Below are 26,783 nucleotides of genomic sequence, written 5' to 3' on the forward strand. Positions count from 1 at the left end.
ATGATGGAATAAAGAAGAAAAGGGAAGATCATGGGGGAAAAATTTGGTTGATTTGCACCTCCCGTTAGCACCCTAAGAAGGCGCTAACGGGGCGCAAAGCAACTAGCGCCTGGGCGTGGCGCCGCTAATGCCTCCCATGAAATTCAGCGGGAGGTTAGCGGCGGCGATAACCGTTAGAGCTCCGTGGCGCTGCGGCTCCGGCGATGATATCATCGGCGTGCGCAGCGCCCCGGCCGCAATCTTCAGTAGTGCCCCCTGGCTTACTGCCAGACGCTATGTCTGACAGGGTCAAGGGGGCCTACCTGCGGCCGGGATGGTGCTAATTAAAGGGGAGGTGCCGGGTGGCCATTTTTGTTGCTGGCCGCCTGCCAGCACCTGCCCCTGTTGCCGTCCTCGGCCTCCTGTGAAGCCCCCTCTGCAGGGTGCCGGCTACGCTCCGTGAGCCCGGCACTCCTCTTGAGTGCCGGGCTCTTTTGCCGGCACTCCGATCCCTGGTGGCCCAGCTGGGCCCTGGGTTGCGCTGCACTAGGCCCCTTCCCTTTAATAAGGGGAGGAAGGCCTGCAGCACTGCGGCGCAGAAGGCCTGCAGTAACGCCGTGATATTTACTTGCACCGCCCCAAGAGGGAGGCGGGGCGCTTCCAGTAGCGCCCCGCCTCCCTCTTGGGGCGCTACCAGTGAATTTCGGGCGCAGGGGGCGCTAATTTTTTTGGAGCGCTACAAGTAATGCACTGGTGAAGTTGGCGCCCCACAGGGGGCGTAACCCAATTTTACCCCCCATGTCTCTTTTCTGCTGTTCTACAGGTTTTTTTTTGTTTTCAGTATGAATGTTAATATCTTTTTACAAAGCATCTATGAATGTTTACGAAGTTACAGTATTCCTTTTGTCTAAAAGTCTGTCTTTAAAAGAAAGTGTCTGTTATGTTTGTTTTAGCTCCACCCACTTTAACCCATTTAACCCTTTGTCTTGGATTTTGGAAGTTTTAAGAATGTGCGAATAAGATTGTGCACCCAGAATTGAAAAAAAAACTTTGAACTACAATTTAATTTAAGCTGGTGTGTAAAAACTGAGAAAAACAAAAAGTTTGTTTAACAAAAGATTAAGTTGCAGTCTAAGATTTAACCTTGGAGTTGCATTTACTATCGTGAATTTTCCAAAACAGTTTGATTTGTTTAGTTTAAATGTGAAAACTAATTTTTCTGCAGTTGTATTCAGTATTTTTACAGTCATTTGAAAACGCATCTGAAGATAGAACTTACTGGTTTTTTTTTGTTTTATTTTCTGTTCTGTATCGTGTTTAGTTAATAAGAATATTTGCTCCACTGCCTTACAAACCTGCAAAGGAGTTAACCCTTTCCGCTGGCAGCTGTTTTTTTTTAAAAATTGGTTCACCAAACAACTTTGATCTATGTTTTCTATCTTTAATATTGTATTGGACAGTAATTTTTCTCCAGACGCTCATGAATAAGATAGAATCTGGTATTAATGGGAATTTTCATTCTAATGAAAGTTAGGGAAGTGTAGTTATGAATAGTAAATTGATAGCTTTCTCTTGGAGACATTTGTGCCCTTGCCTATGTAACTTTTAAGAAAATTGCATCGATAGCCTGGCCACTACCCAAGACATCAGAACCATGCAGAGGGAGATGAGCAAAGATCTCCAGACGACTACAATCTTTTGATAGCATCACCTCAAAGCCCGAGCATCAGATGGCATGTGTGGCACGATATTGAAATACCAATATGAGTGTGTAAATATGATTTGTTACGTATGAAGCAATTACCATCCGGAAATGCATGGTGAATTTGCACTGAAAAATGGGTCTCAGACATGCTCAGTTACTTGACAACAGTGCGACATGAAATGGTTAATGTGGCTCAGGAGAGTGAGACAACTTTTAAAGCATTGATACAAACTCCATCAAGAAACTATCTAATTAATGAAACAATCAGAATAGAGTTAAACACACTGGCACCTGTTAGAGGGATTGAAATTGAAGTTGAAGTGGAGAGTTATATGGAATTTGGATTGGGACAATTGAGGGCTAAGGAGAAATCATTTTTAGTAAGAATTATCCACAAGATGGATACGAGTAAAAGAGATCTGGAGAATCTTTTAAGTCCATGACTTGTTGATTAGATCTTAAACTGTAACATTGCTTGAAATGATTGTAAGACTGAATTTAACTGTGACTGTAATAATTGTGTTTTGTTGATAACAGAGCGTGGGGAAAAACCAGTACAAATCCTGTATGAGTGATTTTGGTGGTGCCTCCTGTGTCACTACTACCGCAACTACCATGCTTTCTGGGTCTAACAGGACCTGTCCCATCAACCAACACGTTTTACTCCGTATCAAAACCTATGCTCAAGTGAAACTGACAGTAAATGAGACACTTAAGTATGAGCTGCACAATTATGTGGTACAATTTGGGTAATACATTCCTCTGTTGTCTGGGGATTTCAGTGAGCTCGTGATGCGACTGAACTCCTCCCTAAAGCATTTTTATGTTTTGGAGCAAGACAACTCGATAATAGATATTGAAATTGACAACATAGGGGACGATTCACACTGGTGGGATATTGAGTTTAATATATCAGCACACCCTTAGGTTTGTATTATTTCACACCGGTAGATCTCCAACTTGTAATGATAGTGTATTTGATATATGTAACTCATGTAGTAAGACATTGATGCACAAGCCAATTGGATACTCAGGCCCATGACTAACCAGCACTAACAACTTAACTGAGCACACCGAAAGAGAAGACCCAGAGCAATGTAGCGGAGACCCCCGGCGGAGTAACATCAGGAAAGATAGAAGAAACAGAGGATACCCCCGGCGGAGTAACATCAGGAAAGATAGAAGAAACAGAGGAGACCCCCGGCGGAGTAACATCAGGAAAGATAGAAGAAACAGAGGAGACCCCCGGTGGAGTAACATCAGGAAAGATAGAAGAAACAGAGGATACCCCCGGCGGGGTAACATCAGGAAAGATAGAAGAAACAGAGGAGACCCCCCGGCGGAGTAATATCAGGAAAGATAGAAGAAACAGAGGATACCCTCGGCGGAGTAACATCAGGAAAGATAGAAGAAACGGAGGAGACCCCCGGCGGGGTAACATCAGGAAAGATAGAAGAAACAGAGGAGACCCCCGGCGGGGTAACATCAGGAAAGATAGAAGAAACAGAGGAGACCCCCGGCGGGGTAACATCAGGAAAGATAGAAGAAACAGAGGAGACCCCCGGCGGAGTAACATCAGGAAAGATAGAAGAAACAGAGGAGACCCCCGGCGGGGTAACATCAGGAAAGATAGAAGAAACAGAGGAGACCCCAGGTGGGGTAACATTAGGAAAGATAGAAGAAACAGAGGAGACCCCCGGCGGGGTAACATCAGGAAAGATAGAAGAAACAGAGGAGACCCCAGGTGGGGTAACATCAGGAAAGATAGAAGAAACAGAGGAGACCCCCGGCGGGGTAACATCAGGAAAGATAGAAGAAACAGAGGAGATCCCCGGCGGGGCAGAATTGGAACACCGGAACAGTGAATTGAATTTGAGTAAAGGGTCGGAGGTTGCTCCTCCCCCTCAAAGGAGTGGACTGTAAGAAAGGGGGAAATCTTCATTTCCGAGTCTCCCTACTAACTAACGCCCAAGTTGAGAGAGCAATAAGAACTAGCTAGAATAGTCAAAATAAGTTGTGTGGTCAATAACGATATTTCCTTCTCAAAGCAGGGAATTGTAAGAAATAGCTATTAGATCCAAAAATGGGGTTTTAATTCTTAAGGAACAGAGAAATAATCTGAAGAAATGCAGCCGGGAACGGATGGCAGGAATTGCAGCAAGGTCAGATAACAAGCACAAAAGACAAATGGCTGAGGCCAGGACATAGAAGTGACGAGGGAGTCATAAAATGCAAGACAACATGGAGCCAGAAAGTCATACAATGTCCTTAAAGAAACATAACAAGACATTTGGAACAGAGATAAGGAGGAAAATGACCTCATGAATATGGAGGGGACTGTCAAGAGTACCCTCTCCCATGTGATTGGACAATGGGATGGGTAAAAATGATTGACACCAGGTATAATAAGGTATAAAAACAGAAGACCTAGAGAGGAAAACAGACAGCTAGGGGCAAAGGCTTCCTCGAGGTGGAAATCAATGCTGGCTTATGCCTAACACCTTGATCAAGTTTAGCCTCTGAGGTGGATCCATGCTGGTTCATAACCTAACACCTCCAACAGCTTGAGGAACGACCCAACGGAAGTGACTGCTGCTGCAGGCTGCAGAGATCCACTTGATATGCCTATCAATTAGTCCAATAAAAGGCGACGAGTTAAGAACGTAACTGAAGGTTTTTATTGGCTAAATAACAGAGCCCACCCTCGTGGGTGATCCGATCCAACAGGGAGGAATACTAGCCAGTCAGCTACCTTTATACCTGGGCAGGTAATGGGCGGAGTCGGAGGTGGTCAGCCCAGGTATAACAGTGCGACAAGAGGCGACCTCGTGTAGTGATGTGACAGTGAGAACAGTGAGAACAATATACAGTGATAACTATAACAGTGGTTTACCACATTCACCCCTTGTTTAGATTAGAGTCCGGCGGGGTGAAGTGTATTACCAGCTCTGGTATGTCAGTCTGTCCGGAGGCTTCGTTAGCCTCTCCGATCGTCGCAGCGGCGGTGTTACATTATCCGGTGTTAAAGCTGGTGTCTGCGTAGTCGGCAAAGGCTCGTGGGGTTCCGGCATGCCGTCTACCTCGGCTGGACTCGGGGGGTTGGGAGGGGGGGTGAGGGTGCGAGGTCTCGTAAGGAGACAGTGTCCTCCCGTCCGTCTGGGTAAGCCACATAGGCGTACTGGGGGTTGGCGTGCAGGAGGTTCACCTTCTCGACCAGGGGGTCCGTTTTATGGGCCCTCACGTGCTTTCGCAGCAAGACGGGTCCCGGAGAGGTCAGCCAGGTTGGTAGGGTGGTTCCCGTAGTCGACTTCCTGGGGAAGACAAACATTCGAGCATGGGGGGTGGTGTTAATGGCAGTGCAAAGTAGTGACCGGATGGAGTGCAGCGCAATCGGGAGGACCTCTTGCCAGCGGGAGGTTGGGAGGCCCTTAGACTTTAAGGCTAAGAGGGTGGCCTTCCATACCGTCGCGTTCTCTCTTTCCACCTGGCCGTTCCCTCGGGGGTTGTAGCTGGTGGTCCTGCTTGCTGCAATACCCCTCTCCAATAGGAACTGACGGAGTTCCTCGCTCATGAAGGAGGCGCCCCGGTCACTATGTATATAGTTCGGGAACCCGAACAAGGCGAAGAGTTTGTTCAGGCATTTAATGACCGTGTTACTGGTCATGTCTGGGCAGGGGAAGGCAAAGGGGAAACGGGAGTACTCATCAACGATGTTGAGGAAGTACACATTACGGTCGGATGACGGTAGGGGCCCCTTGAAGTCGATGCTCAGACGCTCGAAGGGGCGGGTGGCCTTGATCAGGCTTGCTCTGTCCGGCTTATAGAAGTGCGGTTTGCACTCAGCACAGATCTGGCAGTTCCTGGTCATGGTCCTGACCTCCTCGATGGAGTATGGCAGGTTGCGGGCCTTAATGAAATGGTAGAGTCTGGTGACTCCGGGGTGGCAGAGGTCATTGTGGAGGGTCTGAAGTCTATCACTTTGCGCGCTGGCGCATGTAATGCGTGAAAGAGCATCAGGGGGGTCGTTCAGTTTACCGGGCCGGTACAAGATCTCATAATCATAGGTGGAAAGCTCGATTCTCCACCTCAAGATTTTGTCGTTCTTGATCTTGCCCCTCAGCTTGTTATTAAACATGAAGGCAACCGAGCGTTGGTCGGTGAGGAGGGTAAATCGTTTGCCTGCCAAGTAGTGCCTCCAGCGCCGTACTGCCTCCACAATTGCCTGGGCTTCCTTCTCGACCGACGAGTGTCGGGTCTCGGGGCCCTGTAGGGTCCTTGAGAAGAAGGCTACCGGCCTACCCTCCTGGTTAAGGGTAGCGGCTAGGGCGAAGTCGGATGCATCGCTCTCCACTTGGAAGGGGATTGACTCATCCACTGCGTGCATTGTGGCCTTGGCTATGTCTCCCTTAATGAGGGAGAAGGCCGCGCACGCCTCTTCCGTGAGGGGGAAGGATGTGGTTTTCAGGAGGGGTCTGGCTTTGTCCGCATAATTGGGTACCCATTGGGCATAGTAGGCGAAAAGCCCCAGGGTTCTCCTAAGTGCTTTTGGACAGTGGGGGAGGGGTAGCTCCATGAGGGGGCGCATTCTTTCGGGGTCGGGGCCGATGACTCCGTTCTCTACTACACAGCCAAGGATGGCAAGGCGCGCTGTGTTAAACACGCATTTCTCCTTATTGTAGGTGAGGTTCAGCCGTTGGGCCGTACGGAGGAATTTCTCCAGATTCACGTCATGGTCCTGCCGGTTGCGGCCGCAGATGGTGACGTTATCGAGATAGGGGAAAGTGGCCTGTAGTCCATTCTGGTCAACCATCCGGTCCATCTCCCGTTGGAAAACCGAGACCCCGTTGGTGACACCAAAGGGGACCCTAAGGAATTGGTAGAGGCGGCCATTCGCCTCGAAGGCGGTGTACTGGCTGTCCTCCGGGCTGATGGGGAGTTGGTGGTAGGCCGACTTGAGGTCGATGGTCGAGAATACGCGGTATTGTGCAATCTCATTGACCATGTCCGATATGCGGGGGAGGGGGTATGCGTCCAGCTGGGTGTATCTGTTTATGGTCTGGCTGTAGTCGATAACCAGGCGATTTTTGTCGCCGGTCTTGACTACCACCACCTGGGCACGCCAGGGGCTGCTGCTCCCCTCAATAATGCCCTCTTTCAGGAGTCGCTGCACCTCAGAGCTAATGAAGGCTCTGTCCCCAGCGCTGTACCGCCTGCTCTTAGTAGCGACAGGTTTGCAGTCGGGGGTGAGGTTAGCGAACAGGGAAGGTGGCGGTACCTTGAGGGTGGATAGGCTGCAGGTGTTACGCGGTGGGCGGTTTAACTTTCGCTGGTTGTCGACTGTGAGTGGGGGGAGGGGTCCACCGTATGCTAGGGTTACACTTTGGAGGTGGGATTGGAAGTCCAGCCCTAGTATGACGGCAGCGCACAGCTGGGGGAGTACGAGGAGTTTAAAATTTTTATACTCTGTCCCTTTAACCGACAATGTCACGACACAGTAGCCGCTGATGTCTGTGGCGTGCGACCTCGATGCCATCGAGATGCGGCTGCGCGTTGGCAGGACGGGGAGGGAGTAGTGGCTCACCGTGTCTGGGTGGATGAAGCTCTCCGTGCTTCCGCTGTCGAACAGGCAGGTCGTGGCGTGGCCGTTGACTTTGATGTCCATCATTGAGCTGGCCAGGTGGTGCGGGCGGGCTTGATCCAGGGTCACGGAAGCTAGGGTGTAGATGAGCGCGTCGTTGTCATGACAAGATGGCGGCGAAGATGGCGGCCCCCGTAGTTCACATGAGGCTCTGTTTAAATCGTTTGCCCCGCACAAAGATGGCCGCCCCTGCTGTTCCCATGAGGCTCTGCAGGCTTCGGCTGCCCCGCACAAAGATGGCCGCCCCTGGTTTTCCCATGAGGCTCTGCAGGCTTCGGCTGCCCCGCACAAAGATGGCCGCCCCTGGTTTTCCCATGAGGCTCTGCAGGCTTCGGCTGCCCCGCACAAAGATGGCCGCCCCCAGGGTTCGCATGAGGCACTGCTGGCTTCTGAGGATTTGCTTCTGCAGGCCTTGGAGAAGTGGCCTTTCTTGAGGCAGGTTTTGCAGGTCGAGTTTTTGGCTGGGCAGCGCGACCTCGGATGCTTCTCCTGGCCGCAAAAGAAGCAGCCAGCGGCCCGATCGGGGTTGCCTGATGTCGGGGCCGGTACCGGGGCTAGCGGGCCCGGTCGGATCCGTGATGCAGACGCTGAGGTAGGTCCCGGGGGCAGCGCTGTGAAGGGTGGTGGGGTGGGGGTGGGGCCCGAGTCCCAGGGTCGCGAATAGTACCTGGCAAACGCTTCCTGGTCTTGCTGGGTGGCCTCTAGGGTGAGGGCGAGGGCTTCGGCCTTGTCCAGGTCTATGTCCTTAGCTTCAAGCAGTCTTTGCCGTGTGTAGTCGGAACGTAGGCCTCTCACCAAGGCGTCGCGGACATTGTCTTCCATGTTCGCAGTAGCCGTCACCGCTTTAAAGTCACAGTTCCTGCCGAGTTGTCTCAGCGCTCGTGAAAATTCAGCTATCGATTCTCCTGGCTGTTGCTGGCGAGATCTTAAGAGATGCCTAGTGTACATGTAGTTTACCGGGCTCCGGTACTGCTGTTTCAGTAGGTTGATGGCGTCGTCGTACGTAGTCATGTCCTGGATGAGTGTATATACTCTCGGGCTCGCTTGGGCTTTCAGGACTCTTAGTTTGGATCTCTGAGGGACGACGGCTTCCTCCAGGTACGATTCGAAGCAGTCCAGCCAGTGTTTGAAGTCGTTGGCTGAGTTTGGTGCCTGTGGGTTTAGATCCAGGTATGGTGGTTTCAAGGCTTGCAGCCAAGCCGGCTGGTGTGGCCCGTTGTCTGGAGGCTGCTGTTGCTGTGCTGCTGGGTGAGCTCCTTGCTGTTGCTGTTCATTATCAGACATCTTTAAAATTTAGTCAATAAAATTGATATGCCTATCAATTAGTCCAATAAAAGGCGACGAGTTAAGAACGTAACTGAAGGTTTTTATTGGCTAAATAACAGAGCCCACCCTCGTGGGTGATCCGATCCAACAGGGAGGAATACTAGCCAGTCAGCTACCTTTATACCTGGGCAGGTAATGGGCGGAGTCGGAGGTGGTCAGCCCAGGTATAACAGTGCGACAAGAGGCGACCTCGTGTAGTGATGTGACAGTGAGAACAGTGAGAACAATATACAGTGATAACTATAACAGTGGTTTACCACACCACTGACACGAGACCTCCAGGCTGTCTCATTGGACATCTAACTGTCTGTCTGTCGTGACGTTTCGCATCGCGGGTCATAGATCGCTCTCTACTGTCATGGGTTGTATGTCTATTATACTTATCTTAACCACATGTAATATCTGATTATGCTTTAAACTGTCGCTCTTTAATAAAAAGCCTTACAACCCCTAAAACCCTTTGGGTAATCTGTGTGTGACCTGTGATCCAAATCTTACAAGTATGTTGAGGAACCAACTAGGGAACAGGCTGTTATAGATCTAGTATTGTGCAACGATGGTTATTTCTCCTTAAATCATTTGGAGTGGTGCAAATTGTTAGTGGCAATTGCCAGTAGTTTCTTGATAAGATTACTTAAGCAGTTTAAGTAAAGAGGAAAAGTTAAATATTTGGGATTCTGTTGGTTTAAGAAGAGTAAAACAAGGTAACTCTGCAGTAGGAGTTAATTGGCAGGCAGTGAAAACCAGTTCTCTAACCAATCAGCAGGGGTGACTCATTTGGCTACAAACAAACAGTATAAAAAGACCGGTGCTAGTGCGAGTAGCAGAGAGTGCCGTGAGAGTTTGGGTAAGTGAGAGAGTTAGGGTAAGTGGGGTGTTAGGTGCTGTTTCTGTTTTGTTTCTGGCCTTGTTTTTCCTGCCAGTCTCAGGATTAGCAGACATCACAGAGGCGGAGCAGAGAGGCGAGGCCCAGTCGAGGCAGCCGGGAGCAGCAGCGGGTGTTGAGTCGAGTCGGAGCAGCGAGGCGAGGCAGCCTAAAGAGGCTCGACAGGCAACATTCCAAGGGGAGGTCAGAATTCAAAAGTGACATCACAGCCAAGCTGGTAGGTGATTGGCTGGTTAGTGAGTACTTTTCCTTCCCTTTTAAACCTTTATAAGTTGGTAAGTTCAATTAAATAGAGGTGTGATATTCATCATCTAGAATCGGGGCAGAGGGTATTTAAAAATAATAATAATAAACTTAATTAATTACATAGAATGGGAGAGCAGGTGATGTGTTACTGCTGCAATATGTGGGAGCTGGTGGACACCATTGATGTTCACAGTGATCACATTTGCAGTACGTGCTGGCTGCTCGAGGAACTCCGGCTCCGTGTTGATGAGCTGGAGTCCGAGCTTCAAACACTGCGACACATCAGGGAGGGGGAGAGTTACCTGGACTCTGTGTTCCAGGAAGTAGTCACACCAATTAGATTAACTAATTCAGATGTAGTCCGTGGTCAGGGACAGGAGGGTGTGACTATGAGTGAGGCAGGTACGGGGATCCAGGAGGTAATGTTGGAAGAGCCGCAGCCCTTGTTCTTGTCCAACAGGTTTGAGGCTCTTACTCCCTGTGAGGACAGGAACAGGGACTGCAGGGAGGATGAGCAACCTGGCCACAGCACCGTGGAACGAGGGGCCATTCAAGTGGGGGGAGTAAAAAGAAATGTTGTAGTGGTAGGGGATAGATAGGGTTCTTTGCAGCCGAGAGCGAGAGTCCCGAAGGTTGAGTTGCCTGCCCGATGCCAGGGTTAAGGACATCTCCTCTGGGCTGGAGAGAAACTTGGAGTGGGAAGGGGAGGATCCAGTTGTCGTGGTCCATGTTGGTACCAACGACATAGATAGGACAAGGAAAGAGGTTCTGCTGAGGGAGTATGAGCAGCTAGGGGCCAAATTAAAAAGCAGAACCACAGGGGTAATAATCTCTGGATTACTACCTGAGCCACGAGCAAATTTGGCTAGGGTAAATAAAATCAGAGAGTTAAATGCGTGGCTCAAAGACTGGTGTGGGAGAAATGGGTTTTGCTTCTTGGGACACTGGCACCAGTACTGGGATAGGAGAGAGCTGTTCCGTTGGGACGGACTTCACTTGGCCAGTGCTGGGACTAGAATCCTGGCGAATCGAATAACTAGGGCTGTAGAGAGGGCTTTAAACTAATTAGTGGGGGGGGGGAGGTTTCAAGAGAGCGAAAAATAAAAATGTCAGTGGAGAAGGCAATAGAGCAAGGTAGTGGGGGAATTAAAAACCAGAGCGTGTTAGGAAGGGACAGGATATATAAAGATAAAGGTAAAGTAGTAAAGGGGGTAAAAGCAGGAATAAATTGTCACAAAACATATTTAAAAGTTCTTTATCTGAATACATGCAGCATTCGTAACAAAATAGATGAGTTGACGGTACAAATAACTACACATGGGTATGATCTGGTGGCCATTACAGAAACATGGCTGCAAGGTGACCATGACTGGGAACTAAACATCCAGGGGTATTTGACTATTAGGAAGGACAGACAGGAAGGAAAGGGAGGTGGGGTGGCTATGTTAATAAAGGATGGAATCACTGCAATAGTGAGAAATGATATTGGGTCAAAGGATCAGGATAGTGAAACAGTTTGGGTGGAGATAAGGAATAATAAGGGGAAAAAGTCACTGGTGGGCGTAGTCTATAGGCCTCCTAACAGTTGCAACTCTGTTGGTCGGAGTATAAATCAGGAAATAGTTGGGGCTTCTAATAAGGGAACAGCTATAATTATGGGAGATTTTAACTTTCATATTGACTGGACAAATCAAATTGGGCAGGGCAGCCTTGAGGAAGAGTTCATAGAGTGCATTAGGGACCGGTTCCTTGAGCGGTATGTTACTGAACCAACCAGGGGGCAGGCAATCTTAGATCTGGTCCTGTGTAATGAGACAGGATTAATAAAAAATGTCCTAGTAAAGGATCCCCTTGGAATGAGTGACCATAACATGGTTGAATTCCAAATTCAGTTGGAGGGTGAGAAAGTTGGATCTCAAACCAGAGTACTAAGCTTAAATAAAGGAGACTATGAAGGTATGAGAGCAGAGTTGACTAAAGTGGACTGGGAAAATAGATTAAGGTGTAAGACAGTACATGAGCAGTGGTGTACATTCAAGGAGATATTTCACAACTTTCAAGAAAAATATATTCCACTGAGGAAAAAGGGGCGTAAAAGAAAAGACAGCCATCCGTGGCTAAGCAAAGTAATAAAGGATAGTATCCGACTGAAAACAAGGGCATATAAAGTAGCCAAATCTAGTGGGAGGATAGAAGATTGGGAAGTATTTTAAACCAAGCGAAGAATAACTAAAAGATTAATTAAGAAAGGGAAGATAGATTATGAAAGTAAACTAGCAAAAAATATAAAAACAGATAGCAAGAGTTTCTACAGTTATATAAAAAGAAAAAGGGTGGCTAAAGTGAATGTTGGTCCCTTAGAGGATGAGACCGGGAAATTAGTAATGGGGAACATGGAGATGGCAAAAACGCTGAACAAATATTTTGTATCAGTCTTTACAGTAGAGGACACTAAAAATATCCCAACACTGGACAAACAGGGGGCTATGGGGGGGAGGAGCTAAACACGATTAAAATCACTAAGGAGATGGTACTCGGTAAGATAATGGGACTTAAGGCGGATAAATCCCCTGGACCTGATGGCTTACATCCTAGGGTCTTGAGAGAAGTAGTGGTAGGGATTGCGGATGCATTGGTGGTAATTTTCCAAAACTCCCTGGATTCAGGAAAGGTCCCAGCAGATTGGAAAACTGCTAATGTAACACCCTTATTTAAAAAGGGAGGTAGACAAAAGGCTGGAAACTATAGACCAGTTAGCCTAACATCTGTGGTTGGTAAAATGTTGGAGTCCATTATTAAGGAAGCAGTAACAGGACATTTGGATCAGCATAATTTAATCGGACAGAGTCACCATGGTTTTATGAAGGGGAAGTCATGTTTGACAAATTTGCTCGAATTCTTTGAGGACGTAACAAACAGGGTGGATAAAGGGGACAGTGGATGTGGTGCATTTGGACTTCCAAAAGGCATTTGACAAGGTGCCACACAAAAGATTACTGCACAAGATAAAAAATCACGGGATTGGGGTTAATATACTGGCATGGGTGGAAGATTGGCTATCTAACAGAAAACAGAGAGTTGGGATAAATGGTTCATTCTCAGGTTGGCAATCAGTGACTAGTGGTGTTCCACAGGGGTCGGTGCTGGGACCCCAACTCTTTACAATCTATATTAACGATTTGGAGGAGGGGACCAAGTGCAACATATCCAAGTTTGCGAACGATACAAAAATGGGAGGGAAAGCAGTGAGTGAGGAGGACATAAAAAACCTGCAAAAGGACATAGACAGGCTAAGTGAGTGGGCAGAAATTTGGCAGATGGAATATAATGTTGGAAAGTGTGAGGTTATGCACTTTGGCAGAAAAAATCAAAGAGCAAGTTATTATCTAAATGGAGAGAAACTGCAAAGTGCTACAGTACAAAGGGATCTGGGGGTCCTGGTGCATGAAACACAGAAGGTTAGTATGCAGGTACAGCAGGTGATCAGGAAGGCCAATGGAATCTTGGCTTTTATTGCAAGGGGGATGGAGTATAAAAGCAGGGAAGTCTTGCTTCAGTTATATAGGGTACTGGTGAGGCCACACCTGGAATACTGCGTACAGTTTTGGTTTCCATATTTAAGAAAAGATATACTTGCTCTCGAGGCAGTTCAGAGAAGGTTCACTCGGTTGATTCCGGAGATGAGGGGGTTGACTTATGAGGAAAGGTTGAGTAGGTTGGGCCTCTCTCTACTCATTGGAATTCAGAAGAATGAGAGGCGACCTTATCGAAACATATAAGATTGTGAGGGGGCTTGATCGGGTGGATGCGGTGAGGATGTTTCCACTGATGGGTGAGACTAGAACTAGGGGGCATAATCTTAGAATAAGGGGCTGCCCTTTCAAAACTGGGATGAGGAGAAACTTCTTCACTCAGAGGGTAGTAAATCTATGGAATTTGCTACCTCAGAGAGCTGTGGAAGCTGCGACATTAAATAAATTTAAAATGGAGATCGACAGTTTCCTAGCTGATAAGGGAATTAGGGGTTATAGGGAGCGGGCAGGGAAGTGGACGTGAGTCTAGGTTCCGATCAGCCATGATCCTATTGAATGGCGGAGCAGGCCCGAGAGGCCATATGGCCTACTCCAGCTCCTACTTCTGATGTTCTTATGTGGCAAAGGCTTTAAACTATTAAGAAGTTGGGAGTGATCTACAAGAAACGTAAGCAGCCTAAATATAACCAAAACAGGAAAAGTGAGCATAAGAAAGAATAAAATAAGTGAGGACATTGATGGCAAGGGAGCAAATAGAGTTATAGAACAGGAGTCTAAAAAGATGGTTAAACATAAAGTGAGAAGAAATACTATTAAAATGAGTTCAACTGTCTGTACAGCAATGCACACAGTGTCCATAATAAAACAGGGGAGCTGGAGGCAAACATGTGTTGGGAGGAACCAGGCATAGTAGGATTACTGAGACATGGCTTTGGAAAAATCAGGACTGTGAATTAAACATTGCAGGGTATAACATATTTAGAAAAGATAGAGAGCGAAAAAAGGGAGATGGAGTAGCTGTACTTATTAGGGATAACATAATGGCAGTAGAAAAAAGGGACGTAGATATCAGCAAGGCAAAAATAGAATAAAAATAGAGATACAAGATAATAAAGGATCAATCACACTAATAGGCGTAGTCTACAGACCATCTTTAAGTGGAAGGGAGGTGGAGGAATAAATATACAGACAAATGAGAGAAATGAGTAAAAAACATAGAATAATAATAATAATAAGAAGAATAGATTTCAACGACCCCGATATTAATTGGACAGAAGAGGTAGTTAAAGGGGATAACGGAATGGAGTTTCTACAACGTCTACAGGACTCCTTTTTAACCCAATATGTAAAAAGCCCAACAAGGGAGGATTCGCTATTGGATCCAGCTATGGGGAATGAGCCAAAGCAGGTAAGAGAAGTAAAAGTAGGGGAACATATACGCAATAGTGACCATAATATAATATGCTTTAAGATGATAATAGAGAAGGACATGAGTATGACAAAAACCAGGTTAATAGATTGGAGAAAAGCTGATTTTGAGGGGCTGAGAATAGAACTTGGGAAGATAAAATGGGCAACAATATTGGCAAACAACGATGTAGAACGACAATGGGAAACATTTAAAATGGTGTTCAACAGAGTGCAGGAAAAATATATTCCGCTAAAAAGAAACAACAAACTAAACACTAATGAGACTCCATGGATGAATAAAGACATAAGTGAACATATTATAAAAAGGATATAGAGGCACTGGCGAGGGTGCAGAGAAGATTTACAAGGATGATACCAGAAATGCAAGGGTATACATATCAGGAAAGGATGAACAGGTTGGGTCTCTTTTCTTTTGAAAATAGAAGGCTGAGGGGTGACCTAATAGAGGTCTTTAAAATTATGAAAGGTTTTGATAGAGTGGATACAGAAAGAATGTTTCCACTTGTGGGGAAGAGCATAACTAGAGGCCATCAAGATAAGATAGTCACCAAGAAATCCAATAGGGAATTCAGAAGAAACTTCTTTACCCAAAGAGTGATGAGAATGTAGAACTCGCTATCACAGGGAGTGGTTGAAGCGAATAGTATAGATACATTTAAAGGGAGGCTGGACAAGCATATGAGGAAGAAGGGAATAGAGGGTTGCGCTGATAGATTTAGATGAAGAAAGATGGGAGGAGGCTCGAGCATGGACTGGTTGGGCCGAATGGCCTGTTTCTGTGCTGTATATCCTATGTAATCTTATGTAATTAATAACCTTGCAGTAAAGGGGTCTTTAGGGAAGAGTGACCATAATATGATAGAATTTTATATTAAGTTCAAAAGTGATATAGTTAAATCTGAAACTAGGGTATTAAATCTAAACAAAGCAAACAATGTATGCATGAGGGGCAAGTTGCCTAAGGTAGATTGGGAAACTACATTAAAAGGTATGATGGTAGACAAGCAATGGCTTGCATTTAAGGAATTAATACATAATTTACAACAAATATATATTCCTTTAAGGCACAAAAGCCCCCACAGGAAAAGTGGTCCAACTGTGGCTAACAAGATAAGTTAAAGATAGTATTAGATCAAAAGAAGAGGCTTATAATGTTGCCAAAAAGAGTAGTAAGCCTGAGGATTGGGAGAATTTTAGAATTCAGCAAAGGAGGACCTAAAAATTGATTAAAAAAAGGGAAAATAGAATATGAGAGTAAACTAGCGAGAGACATAAAAACAGACTGTAAAAGCTTCTATAGGTATGTAAAAAGGAAAAGATTAGCGAAAGTAAATGTGGATCCCTTACAGGCTGAGACAGAAGAAAATATAATGGGGAATAAGGAAGTGGCAGAGACATTGTCTATCTTCACAGAAGAAGACGCAAAAAACCTCCATAGTGGAGAACCAAGGGTCTAGCAAGAAAGAGGAACTGAAATAAATTAGTATTAGTAAAAAATGAGTACTGGAGAAATTAATGGAACTGAAAGCCGATAAATCCCCTGGACCTGATGGCCTACACCCTAGGGTTTTGAAAGAGGTGGCTGTAGAGATAATGGATGCATTGGTTGTCATCTTCCAAAATTCCATAGATTCTAGAATGGTTCCTGCGGATTGTAAGGTAACAAATGTAACCCCACCATTTAAGAAAGGAGGGAGAAAGAAAACAGGGAACTGCAGACCAGTTAGCCTGACATCAGTAGTAAGGAAAATGCTAGAATCGTTTATTAAGGGCGTGGTAACAGGGCGTTTAGAAAATAATAATTGGATTGGGCAGAGTCAACACGGATTTATGAAAGGGAAATCATGTTTGACAAATTTGTTAGAGTTTTTTGAGGTTGTAACTAACAGAATAGCTAAGGGGGAACCAGTGGATGTGGTGTATTTGGATTTTCAGCAGGAATTCGATAAGGTGACACACAAGAGGTTATTAAACACAATTAGGGCTCATGGGATTGGGGGTAATATACTAGCATGGATTGAGGATTGGTTAATGGACAGAAAACAGAGAGTTGGCAGGCTGTAACTAATGGGGTACCGCAACGATCAGTGCTTGGGCCTCAGCTATTCACAATCTATATCAATGATTTGGATGAGGGGACAAAATGTAATATATCCAAGTTTGCTGAGGATACAAAGCCAGGTGCGAATGTAAGTTGTGAGATGGATGCAAAGAGGCTTCAAGGGGATATAGACAGGCTAAGTGAGTGGGCAAGAATATGGTAAATGGAATATAATGTGGAGAAATGTGAAGCTATCCACCTTGGTAGAAAAATAGAAAAGCAGAGTATTTTCTAAATGGTGAGAGATTGGGAAATGTTGGTGTTCAGAGGGACCTGGGTGGCCTTGTACACGAAGCACTGAAAGTTAGCATGCAGGCACAGCAAGCAATTAAGAAAGCAAATGGTAGGTTGGCCTTTATTACAAGAGGATTTGAGTATACGAGTAAAGACGTCTTACTGTAATTATATAGGGCCCTGGTGAAACCACACCTGGAGTATTGTGTACAGTTTTGGTCTCCTTGCCTAAGGAAGGATGTACTTGCCATACAGGGAGTGCAACAAAGGTTCACTAGACTGATTCCTGGGATGGGGGGATTGTCCTATGAGGACAGATTGAGTAGACTAGGCCTATATTCTCTACAGTTTAGAAGAATGAGAGGTCATATCATTGAATCATACAAAATTCTTACAGGTGTTGACAGGGTAGATGCAGGGAGAATGTTTCCCCTGGCTGGGAACCAGGGGTCACAGTCTCAGAATAAGAGGTCGGCCATTTAGAACTGAGATGAGGAGAAAGTTCTTCACTCAGGATGGTGAATCTTTGAAATTCTCTACCCCAGAGGGCTGTGGAGGCTCAGTCGTTGAGTATATTCAAGACAGAGATCGATAGATTTTTTGGTATTAAGGGAATCAAGGGATATGGGGATAGTGCAGGAAAGTGGAGATGAGGTAGAAGATCAGCCATGATCTTACTGAATGGCGGAGCAGGCTTGAAGGGTCAAATGGCCTACTCCTGCTCCTATTTCTTATGTTCTTATATTCTTATAATAATCCCTAGTCCCCAATGGTAATCCGGCAAAACTCTACAAAGGTTTTCTAATCTCGCATGAAGCATGTTAGCTGAAAACTTGTGCTCTCCAGCTCTGTGCTCACAGTCAAAATCAAATGATATGCTTATATATTTATATAATCTGTGGCTCTCACTATTTTAAAGAGAGAGTAAAAAGAGGGAAAGAACAATCTCCTCTGAAAAAAGCTCTATAACCCTCAATCTTGCTTCTCAACGGGTATCATCCAGCTCTCTCTTAAAGGTAACAACTGACTCCCTTCTCTAGCCTGTCTATATATCCACTATTCTGTTGGGAAAAAAATATTTCTCTAATCTGTAACCTTGCTTGAGGCTTGTGAATTTTATATTCATGCCCTCAATGCTTAATGTCCAAGTTAATGGGGGAAAAATTCAGTTTCACCCCGTTTGGGGCGCCATTATCGGCCGTACGCAAAGTTTAGCGCCTGGCGCTAATTATCGCCTCCGATGACAAACCTGGCTTTTATCGCCCCTGGAGATGATTGGAGCGCTAAATCAGGCGCTTCATACCTGCCTTAAGCCGCAAAGGCCGAGGAGCGAGGCGCTACCTCAGAGCGCTGGCGAAGCTCATGTGATGTCGGTCAGCAATGGAACACAGACACACTGGCGCCGGCCAGTTCTTAAAGGGGAGTTCTGACGAACGGTCATCGACCTAAAATGTTAACTCTGTTTCTCTCTTCACAGATGCTGCTTGACCTGCTGAGTTTCTCCAGCATTTTCTGTTTTTATCTTAAAGGGGAGGGTTAATTTTGCTCTCCATCCACATCCTGCTCATTGCAGCCTTGAATCTTGGCCTGGAGAGACCTGTACATCAAATCTGCTGGAAAGAACAATGGAGAGACCCAGGGAAAGAGCTCAGAGTGCAGCCCCCACAGTCTCTTCTAAATCGATACAAGGAAGGGCAACTCAAAATGAACCTGCAAAGTGCTGCTCAGTACCCAAAACTCCTTTACACAGCATTGAATCTCTCCAGAAGACTCTCCCTCTCTCTCTCTCTCTCTCTCTCTCAGAATGCCTGGTGCAAAAATGTCACCAACATAAAAAGGCAGGAAGCAGTCGCCTTTAAATAGCGCTCCCCCAGTCCCTTCCTGACTGCAAAACGCTCCCCTCAACCTGTCGTTGCTAGTGGCAGGCGGTAAGGCAGGGGGCGCCACTCAATATCCAGTCCGGGGCGCTACTGGGGCGTTGCGCACTCAACCGACGTCACCATCTGCCGGTGCAGGAGATCGTGGCGGTAGTGTTTAGCGCCACCGCAAAATATCTAGTTAATTTTGCGAGCGGCGCAAACATCGCCGCGCCCGGGCACTAGTTGCTTTGCGCCCCATTAGCGCCCTCTTAAGGTGCTAACGGGAGGCACAAACAACTGAATTTTTCCCCCAGTGTGTTTATTTCAACCTTGTTTATACCTTGCACAACAGACCTTAAACATATATAATTACCCAAGAAGTGCAGTGAAACTGAGAGTCTGATGCTGAAGATTGGATTCCTGCTGGCGTATTGTAAGTAATGAAAGATCCTTCGATTTATTAGTCCCTAAGTACTTGAAGTGGGAAAGCCTAATTAGATTGGCCAGCAAAAGCTATATATCTGGAGAGGAGAGTATTATGAAAAGAAATAGAAGGAATGAGAAGAGTGGAAGAACAAGAAAAAATAACAACTTGTATTTATAAAAGTGAACTATGATTGGAAGCAATCTAAGATTATAAGAATCAAGGCAAGGAGGAGGTATGAGACCGTTGTTAGAAAAGGAGTTAAACAGCAGACATGTGATGTTGGGCACTTTGGATAGGGAGATGATAGCAGCAACAAGAGAGGTAATAGAAAGAGGATTTCCAAGTGATTCACAGATAATTTGAGGAGTTAGCCTAGTAATGTTTTTCAATACAGAAACGTCTGATGCTTTAATTAATTATGATGAATTATTTGCTAGTGGGCATGTGAACATGATTTGGCAGACTCAAAAAGTATTTTAACAGCATTGAGGCAATTAACTATATAAAGGGAAGAAGAGTTGGAGACTGGTTAGCATTTATATAGAATTACTAGCTGGAGTGCCCGGCGGTGCCGAGGCTTTTTCGAGGGCATGTTGTTGTTGGAAGAGAGAGAGCGACTTGGGGGGAAGAGAGAGAGCGACTGGGGGGGGGAGAGAGAGAGCGACTGGGGGGGAAGAGAGAGAGCGACTGGGGGGGAAGAGAGAGAGCGACTGGGGGGGAAGAGAGAGAGCGACTGGGGGGGAAGAGAGAGAGCGACTGGGGGGGAAGAGAGAGAGTGACTGGGGGGGAAGAGAGAGAGCGACTGGGGGGGAAGAGAGCGACTGGGGGGGGAAGAGAGAGAGAGAGACGGGGGTGAAGGTGGCCCGATGGACCCCTGCGAAGGAAGGAAGAAGGTAAGCTCTCCCTCCCTGTCCCACCCCCTCACTCTTTCTTTCCCTCCCTCACCCTCTCTCTCCCTCCCCGTCTCGCCCTGCTTTACTCTCTCTCCCTCCCTCCCCCTCTCCCCCTGTCCTCTCCCTCCCTCCCCCTCTCCTCACCCTCCCTCCCCCTCTCCTCACCCTCTCCCTCCCTCACCCTCTCTCTCTCCCTCCCCCTGTCTCTCCCTGCTTTATTCTCTCTCCCTCCCTCCCCCCCTTGTCCTCTCCCTCCCTCACCCTCTCCTCACTGTCTCCCCCCACCCTCTCTCCCCTCACCCTCTCTCCCCTCTCCCTCCTTGCCCCTCTCCTCTCTCCCTCCCTGCCCCTCTCCTCACTCTCCCTCCCTGCCCCTCTCCTCCCTGTCCTCTCCCTCTCCTCCCTCCCTATTTCTCTGTCTCTCTGACGTCTGTCTGTTGATTGTTCCCCTCTGCTACTCCAGGCCCCGCCGTCCGCCCGCTCTCCGGGGCAAGGTAAGAGCCGGGCTCCGGCCCCACACCACCAGGGATCAGCACCCGGGGAACCCGCCCGCCGCCCAACGTGAACAAGAAAGACCCTCCTCACCTGTCACGGAGTTGAAGTCTCCGAAAGCGGCCACAGTGCCCCGGGCCTCTTCCTCCGCACATTCAGGAGGCGCGGGGAAGAGAGAGAGAGAGAGACTGGGGGGGAGAGTGAGACGCCGCCATGCACCTGCTCTGCGGAGCTCCGTGCCGCCACCGCTGCACCAGCCTTTACTAAGATGGCGGTGGTAGCGACGCTCGGCTGAGGCCCGCCCCTCCAGCCTTCACAAAGATGGCGGTGATCGGGGGCCGCTTGTTGACTGGAGCCGGGAGGTGCCTAGCTCGGGCGTGGGTGCGGAGGAGAGGCCCAGGCTTCGAGGCCTACAAAAACGGTGAAAGGTAGGAAAATTATAGAGGTTAGAGAAAAGATGTACAAATTAATTAACTTTTTTAAAAAACAATTTGTGTTTTAAAAGCAACTTTTTTTTTGCTGGAAATGTATATTTGAAAAGAAACACGCAGAAAGCGGGAAAAAGAAATGAAAAGTTTGGAATCAAGATGGCAGTGACTCACCTCGGTTCAGAACGATAAGGCCCGCCCACACACGCACCGATTGGTCGACCGTCAGGTCACCGAAGCGTAGGATTGGTCAATTGTCCCGTCACTCGACTCTAGGCACATGCCAGGAACCCGCCCCCGCTACGCAGCGATTGGTCGACCATCGGGTCGCTCGACCGTACGATTGGTCGACCTCGACGTCACTCAATGCTAATGAGCAGATAATGAGCGGAATTTTGAACGTTTTTTGGATACCTCGGGCACAATTTTTGTCTCACCGAAACGTAAATATGCTTACGACCGTTCTGGAATCGTAAACTTTCTTTTGATGTAACACACGTGTAGGTACGCTCTATAACTTTTGATTGTATAGCCGGACAGAGAGACAGAAAGACAGACAGAGAGACATACCGTTTTATATATATATAGATATCGAATTTACAGCACAGAAATAAGCCATTCAGCCCAACTGGTCTGTGTCAGTGCTCCACACAAGCCTCCTCCCACCCTACTTCATCAAACCCTATCAGAATATCCTTCTATTTCTTTCTCCCTCATGTAGCTATCTAGCTTTCCCTTAAATGCATCTATGCTATTCGCCTCAACTATCCCATTTGGTAGCAAGTTCCACATTCTGTCCACTCTCTAGGTAAAGAAGTTTCTCCCGATTGGATTTATTAGTGACTGTCTTATATTTATGACCCCTAGTTCTGGATTCCCCCACAAGTCCACGTCTTCTCTACATCTACCCTATTAAACCCCTTCATAATCTTAAAGACCTCTATTAGCTCATTATTACCTTTATTATCATCACAGTAACCCATGACTAGTTGAATTTGAAAATTAAGAAACCGATGGGAAAATGAGAACAACAGGTTACAGTAAAAAAGCAGACAGTAACATTCAGGTTACACATAGAAAGTACAGCTAAAATGATTGGCAGTGATGTTTGATCTAGGAATTTGGATTAAAAAGGAGTGAGTGGGATGACCCAACTGGCCTTTTTTATGTTCCTACACTCCTCTACATTTTTTTTAGAACCTCTAAAGATCAACAAAACAACTAACTATTGAAGACTAACAAAAGAAAAGTTAAAAGGACTGAGTTTGTACTAGAGGCAGGGATCCTCACTGATACTGGGAAATTCATCCATAATAGATGGCAAATCGTAGAAAGCGATTTTCCGACATGCAAGATAGTGCAAAGTTGAAAAATTATTCAAAATATACAAGCAAAAAAAAATACAATATGGTATAACTGACATAAATAAAGCGTATATTTCCTTGGATTGATGTAAGTATGCTTACCTTGTAATCAAGGACGGGACTTTTTTCTGATAAATTAAAAACAAGAATTAGTATCAGACAGAATCAGATTGTTAACTTGTATTTCTTAGTATATCAGCTGAAAAATGAATTATTTGAATATCTATGAATAAATATTTACTTTACAAAGAGGTTATCAAGACTATCCCCTTGATAACGCACATGTTAAACATACATATTTTTATGTAAATTCTTTGACATGGACCTTCAAGGAGTGCTGCCAACTTGATCAATCCATGCAGTGGAAATAGTGCAACAAGAAGGTTACTGACTTTACTAGGGGTCTGATGAAAGGCCGTTGACCTGATATGTGGGCCTTGATTTTAAGTCCCTCCCCACCACCCACCACCCCCCCCCCCTCAACCAATAGGCAGGAAAGGGTCAGGCAAGGGGTTAAAATTTTGAAATATTAACAGCAGCGATTCAGGACATCATCGAGGCTTCCGCTAAAAGCAGGTGGGGGTCTATTTAAGATGCAAAAGTTGTGGCCCGACGACATCATCAGCGCCGCAAAGTAATATTAACATTAAGCCTGGGACGGGACAGGTCCCCGACAGTGGCCTCGTCCCACCCGCTGACCAGCGAGTGAATCTGGCTGGGTGTCGGACGAGACTCCGGGAAGTTTTATTTAAATGAGTCCCTGCCATTAAGATCGGCCAGGCCTCCATGTCCCCAGACTCTCTGGGTGTGCCGTCCACTACTGGGCTCACGTCCACCGTTCTCGCTCCCCTGTAAAAATCGAGGCCGTTGCCTCTGTTTCTCTCTCCACAGATGCTGCCTGACCTGCTGAGAGTTTTCAGCATTTTCTGTTTTTATTTCAGATTTCCAGCATCTGCAGTATTTTGCTTTTGTAATGAACTTACTAGTTCAGGCAAGATAAGAGGAACCACCCAGACCTCCCATTAATACAGCTCCCGATTGACTTCAATGGAAACTAAAATCAGGAGAGATGTTTAACGGGCGGCCGAGTCGATATTGCCCACTTTACACTATCATCCAAAGTCAAAATTACCCCCGTCAATCTAATGATTCCAGCCACTTTGACAATTTTACCTTAAAATAAATTGATAGTAAATTTTTAACATTAGATAGCAAACACATGCAGTAGCTATGAATGTATTAATGCCGATTTTCTGAGTTTGTGCTGCTGGTGGGGAGCCTCGCTTGCCAGATGCACATATCGTGAAATGTCAGGCCAACGATTTTCCATTCATTAAAACGAATTGACAGAAAGTCCAACTTCAGACAACATGCCCACGATTTCCCAATATACAAGGCTGCACTTAGAAAATCAGCCTCAATTTTGTTTAGTTTTGACTATTTTTAGTGTTGCCAATCGGTGTTTGTCAATCATGACTTTTAACTGTTGTAAAACAAGCCTTAGTTTGCCAGCAGGAGCAGCAATACAGCAAAAGTTGTGAAGGTAAATATTTTCCATTTTCCAATCGTTTATTATACATTACTTAATCTTTCACTTTACTTTGCCTTCAACGATTACCTTTTTATCCTGTTTGCTTTTATTCCAGACTTTAAAAATAGGAGAGGTCTGTGATATATGTCGTGCAATATGTTGCATAATGTAGAGTCAGATTGATTTTCAAATAAGGATTACTGTTTTGTCAATTCTGAGTGATCCACATACCACAGAGCCCTTTTTAATCCCCCTTCCCATGCCTGATGAGAATGGGATCTGCGGTGGTGGGGGTTGGAGGGGGATAAAATATCGGCAGCATGGTACTCACCTTGTCCATATCGCACTCGCGCCCAGTGGCATTTCAACGAGCGTGTTTGGGGGCGGATTCGATGGCCCTTGCCCCTGGCAGGGGAAGGTCTCATTAAAATGAAAAAGTAGGGGACTGCTGATGTCATTCAGAACCGACGAGATTTTAACGTGCAGTTAAGTGTTCCATGCCCGGTGACGGCCTGTCCAAGGAAACCTGGCACCACACAGGAGCAGACTCAGAATCGTGCTGAGAAAGTAATGAGGCCTGGGATTTAAAATGGCCCTGGCCTTAGGCCCATGAATCGGTGTGAGCCTGACGCTCAAACCACTGGCCCCCCGCTCGCCTCTCGTATTGGTTTGATTATGCTGTAATTAGTGAAGCCAAATGTTTTTGCATTATTCATGGTATGATTTGATAATATTTAAAGATATATTTAACTATAGATTCAAAAATATATGTGCAGTCTCACAATTTAATGGTAATATATTTTCATATATTTATGAAGATATAAATTTATGTTAAGAACAGCACCTTTTTAAGGCCACTTAATTGCATAGATTTCACTTCAAGTATATTTACATGAGAGTGAATGGAAGTGATCTTGCTCACTCAAGTATTTTACCGTACATGAATTTAGCTATTCAAAGATGACCTTAGACAAGCTACGGTACTCATTGTAATAATGTGACATCTCTAGTATTACACAAATACTCCAAAATAAGGCCCTGCCACAGCCTTGTCTTGACGTAGTCATCTGTAAAAAAACTGTTTTGAATCTAAGGGGTAGAAATTGGAGTTCGTTGTGCCCATTTTACAGGTGCTAACGGGCACAATGAGGGCCAGCTTCGGGGACCAACAACTCGAACCCAAAGGACGCGTGAAAGACGTCCAACCCGATATTGGGTCGGGAAATTTGTCAAGTATCCCTGGCGGCTACCCAAAACAAGTGTTAGGCCCCTTACATACCTAACTCAGGGGCCTAATGCCTGTTTTAGGGCCTTTCTGTTAAACTCGAACAGGAACGAGCCTGGGCGATTTTAACTGCCCACCTGCCAGATTCCTGCTGAGCGTGTAGGGTTAAAATTAAAATTCACTCTCTAATCCCACTCCACCAGTGGAATAGACCTTCCATCCATCAGCAACCAAGGATGTGTACTCTGTTGCAAATTGCAGAGTTGAGGTCATTGCCATAGTTGCCTTTATAGGTACAACAGAAGTGGCTACCCACACTTTTGGGTGGAGTTTGGAGCAGTACCATTCCACTCTATGTCAGAGTCTGAGGCAAAAGATAAAATATAGATTTTTTCTCCAAAGCGACACATTGCCGTTCATTTTAAGATAATCAAGTCCCTTTTCTGGCACACCGTTCTGAGGCTTTAGTAAGGCCCAGTATGGGGCCTACGCCTGCTCTCAGGTCTCACTGGGCCTATTGGTGGCGTACTGGGCAGAATTCGCAGGGTATCCCGGGAATGCCCCCAGACATGGCCCCCAAAGCAGTGCTGTGACATGCAGTGGGGGGGGGGGTGTGGAACAGGGCACATGTGCAGGCAGAGGACTCACCCATTCCCCTCCCTATCTGGAATTGGGGCCGATTTGTACATTGGGTGGAAATCCAGTGGATCTGGGTTTGGCACCAAATTGTGAGCCCCTGCGAGCGATCCACCCAACTTCCACCCTCGAACCCCACTAGAAGTTCGGGCCTTAGTGTTCAATTAGAGAGTTTTCTTGCCCTTCCTATGACCCTTTCATATAGTATTATGATTTATGGTGTTTCCTTTTAAGAAAACAAAACTGTTGTGATGAAATTTCAAATTCTTCGAAATAGCACAATGGAAACTACGATCCATAGATTTTCAATATTTTTGAAATGTGTCCTTTTACGGTTTAATGTTAATAAATTAATCAAATACCTGAAGCCTGGAAAGGGACTTTTACAGGCTTTACATTTCTGTCAACAGCTGGGCCTGAGGAAAAACAAAAACATCTGGATGACAGGAATGGTTCTGTCACATTCTTCTATATTTGTTTTTCATTAATCATAGCACATCTAATGAAATATTCAGATCTCTCTGAGCATGCTGGCAGTCAGCCTATTCTTTTTGGAGTGATGTACATAAATAATGTGTTCTATTAATGGTCAGAACTTCACAAAATAAGCTAAGTTGCATACAGTTGTATCACGAACATTAAAATGGCAGAAAGTAAATTAATAGAGAGTTAATGATCAATTAATGATCTTTCCATGTAGATTGTTACATTGCCAATTTTGGTGAAATACCAAACTAAGGGGGTGAAATTGGGTGCCTTTGCGCCTCAGGGGAGCTAACGGGGCACAAATGGCCTTGTGACCGGGTGCGGTGCGGACATTGACTCCCGCCATACTCGCCGCGAGTTTTG

General features: G+C 46.1%; 1 protein-coding gene across 2 annotated transcripts in view; it reads right to left on the reverse strand.

Moving 5' to 3' along the window:
* The window catches only part of clnk (cytokine-dependent hematopoietic cell linker), a 284,911-nt gene that overhangs the window by 35,700 nt on the left and 222,428 nt on the right, over positions 1-26,783 (reverse strand). For both annotated transcript variants that reach the window (XM_085965255.1, XM_085965246.1), the window contains exons 8-9: positions 26,297-26,350; positions 22,645-22,670 (exon numbers count right to left, since the gene is read on the reverse strand). In XM_085965255.1, coding sequence (XP_085821381.1) covers positions 22,645-22,670; positions 26,297-26,350 — 80 coding nt within the window. The remainder of the gene's footprint in view (positions 1-22,644; positions 22,671-26,296; positions 26,351-26,783) is intronic.

This window comes from Somniosus microcephalus, chromosome 2 (genome assembly GCF_052327205.1).
Source record: "Somniosus microcephalus isolate GS21.2 chromosome 2, FLI_Smic_1.0, whole genome shotgun sequence".
Lineage (NCBI taxonomy): Eukaryota > Metazoa > Chordata > Chondrichthyes > Squaliformes > Somniosidae > Somniosus > Somniosus microcephalus.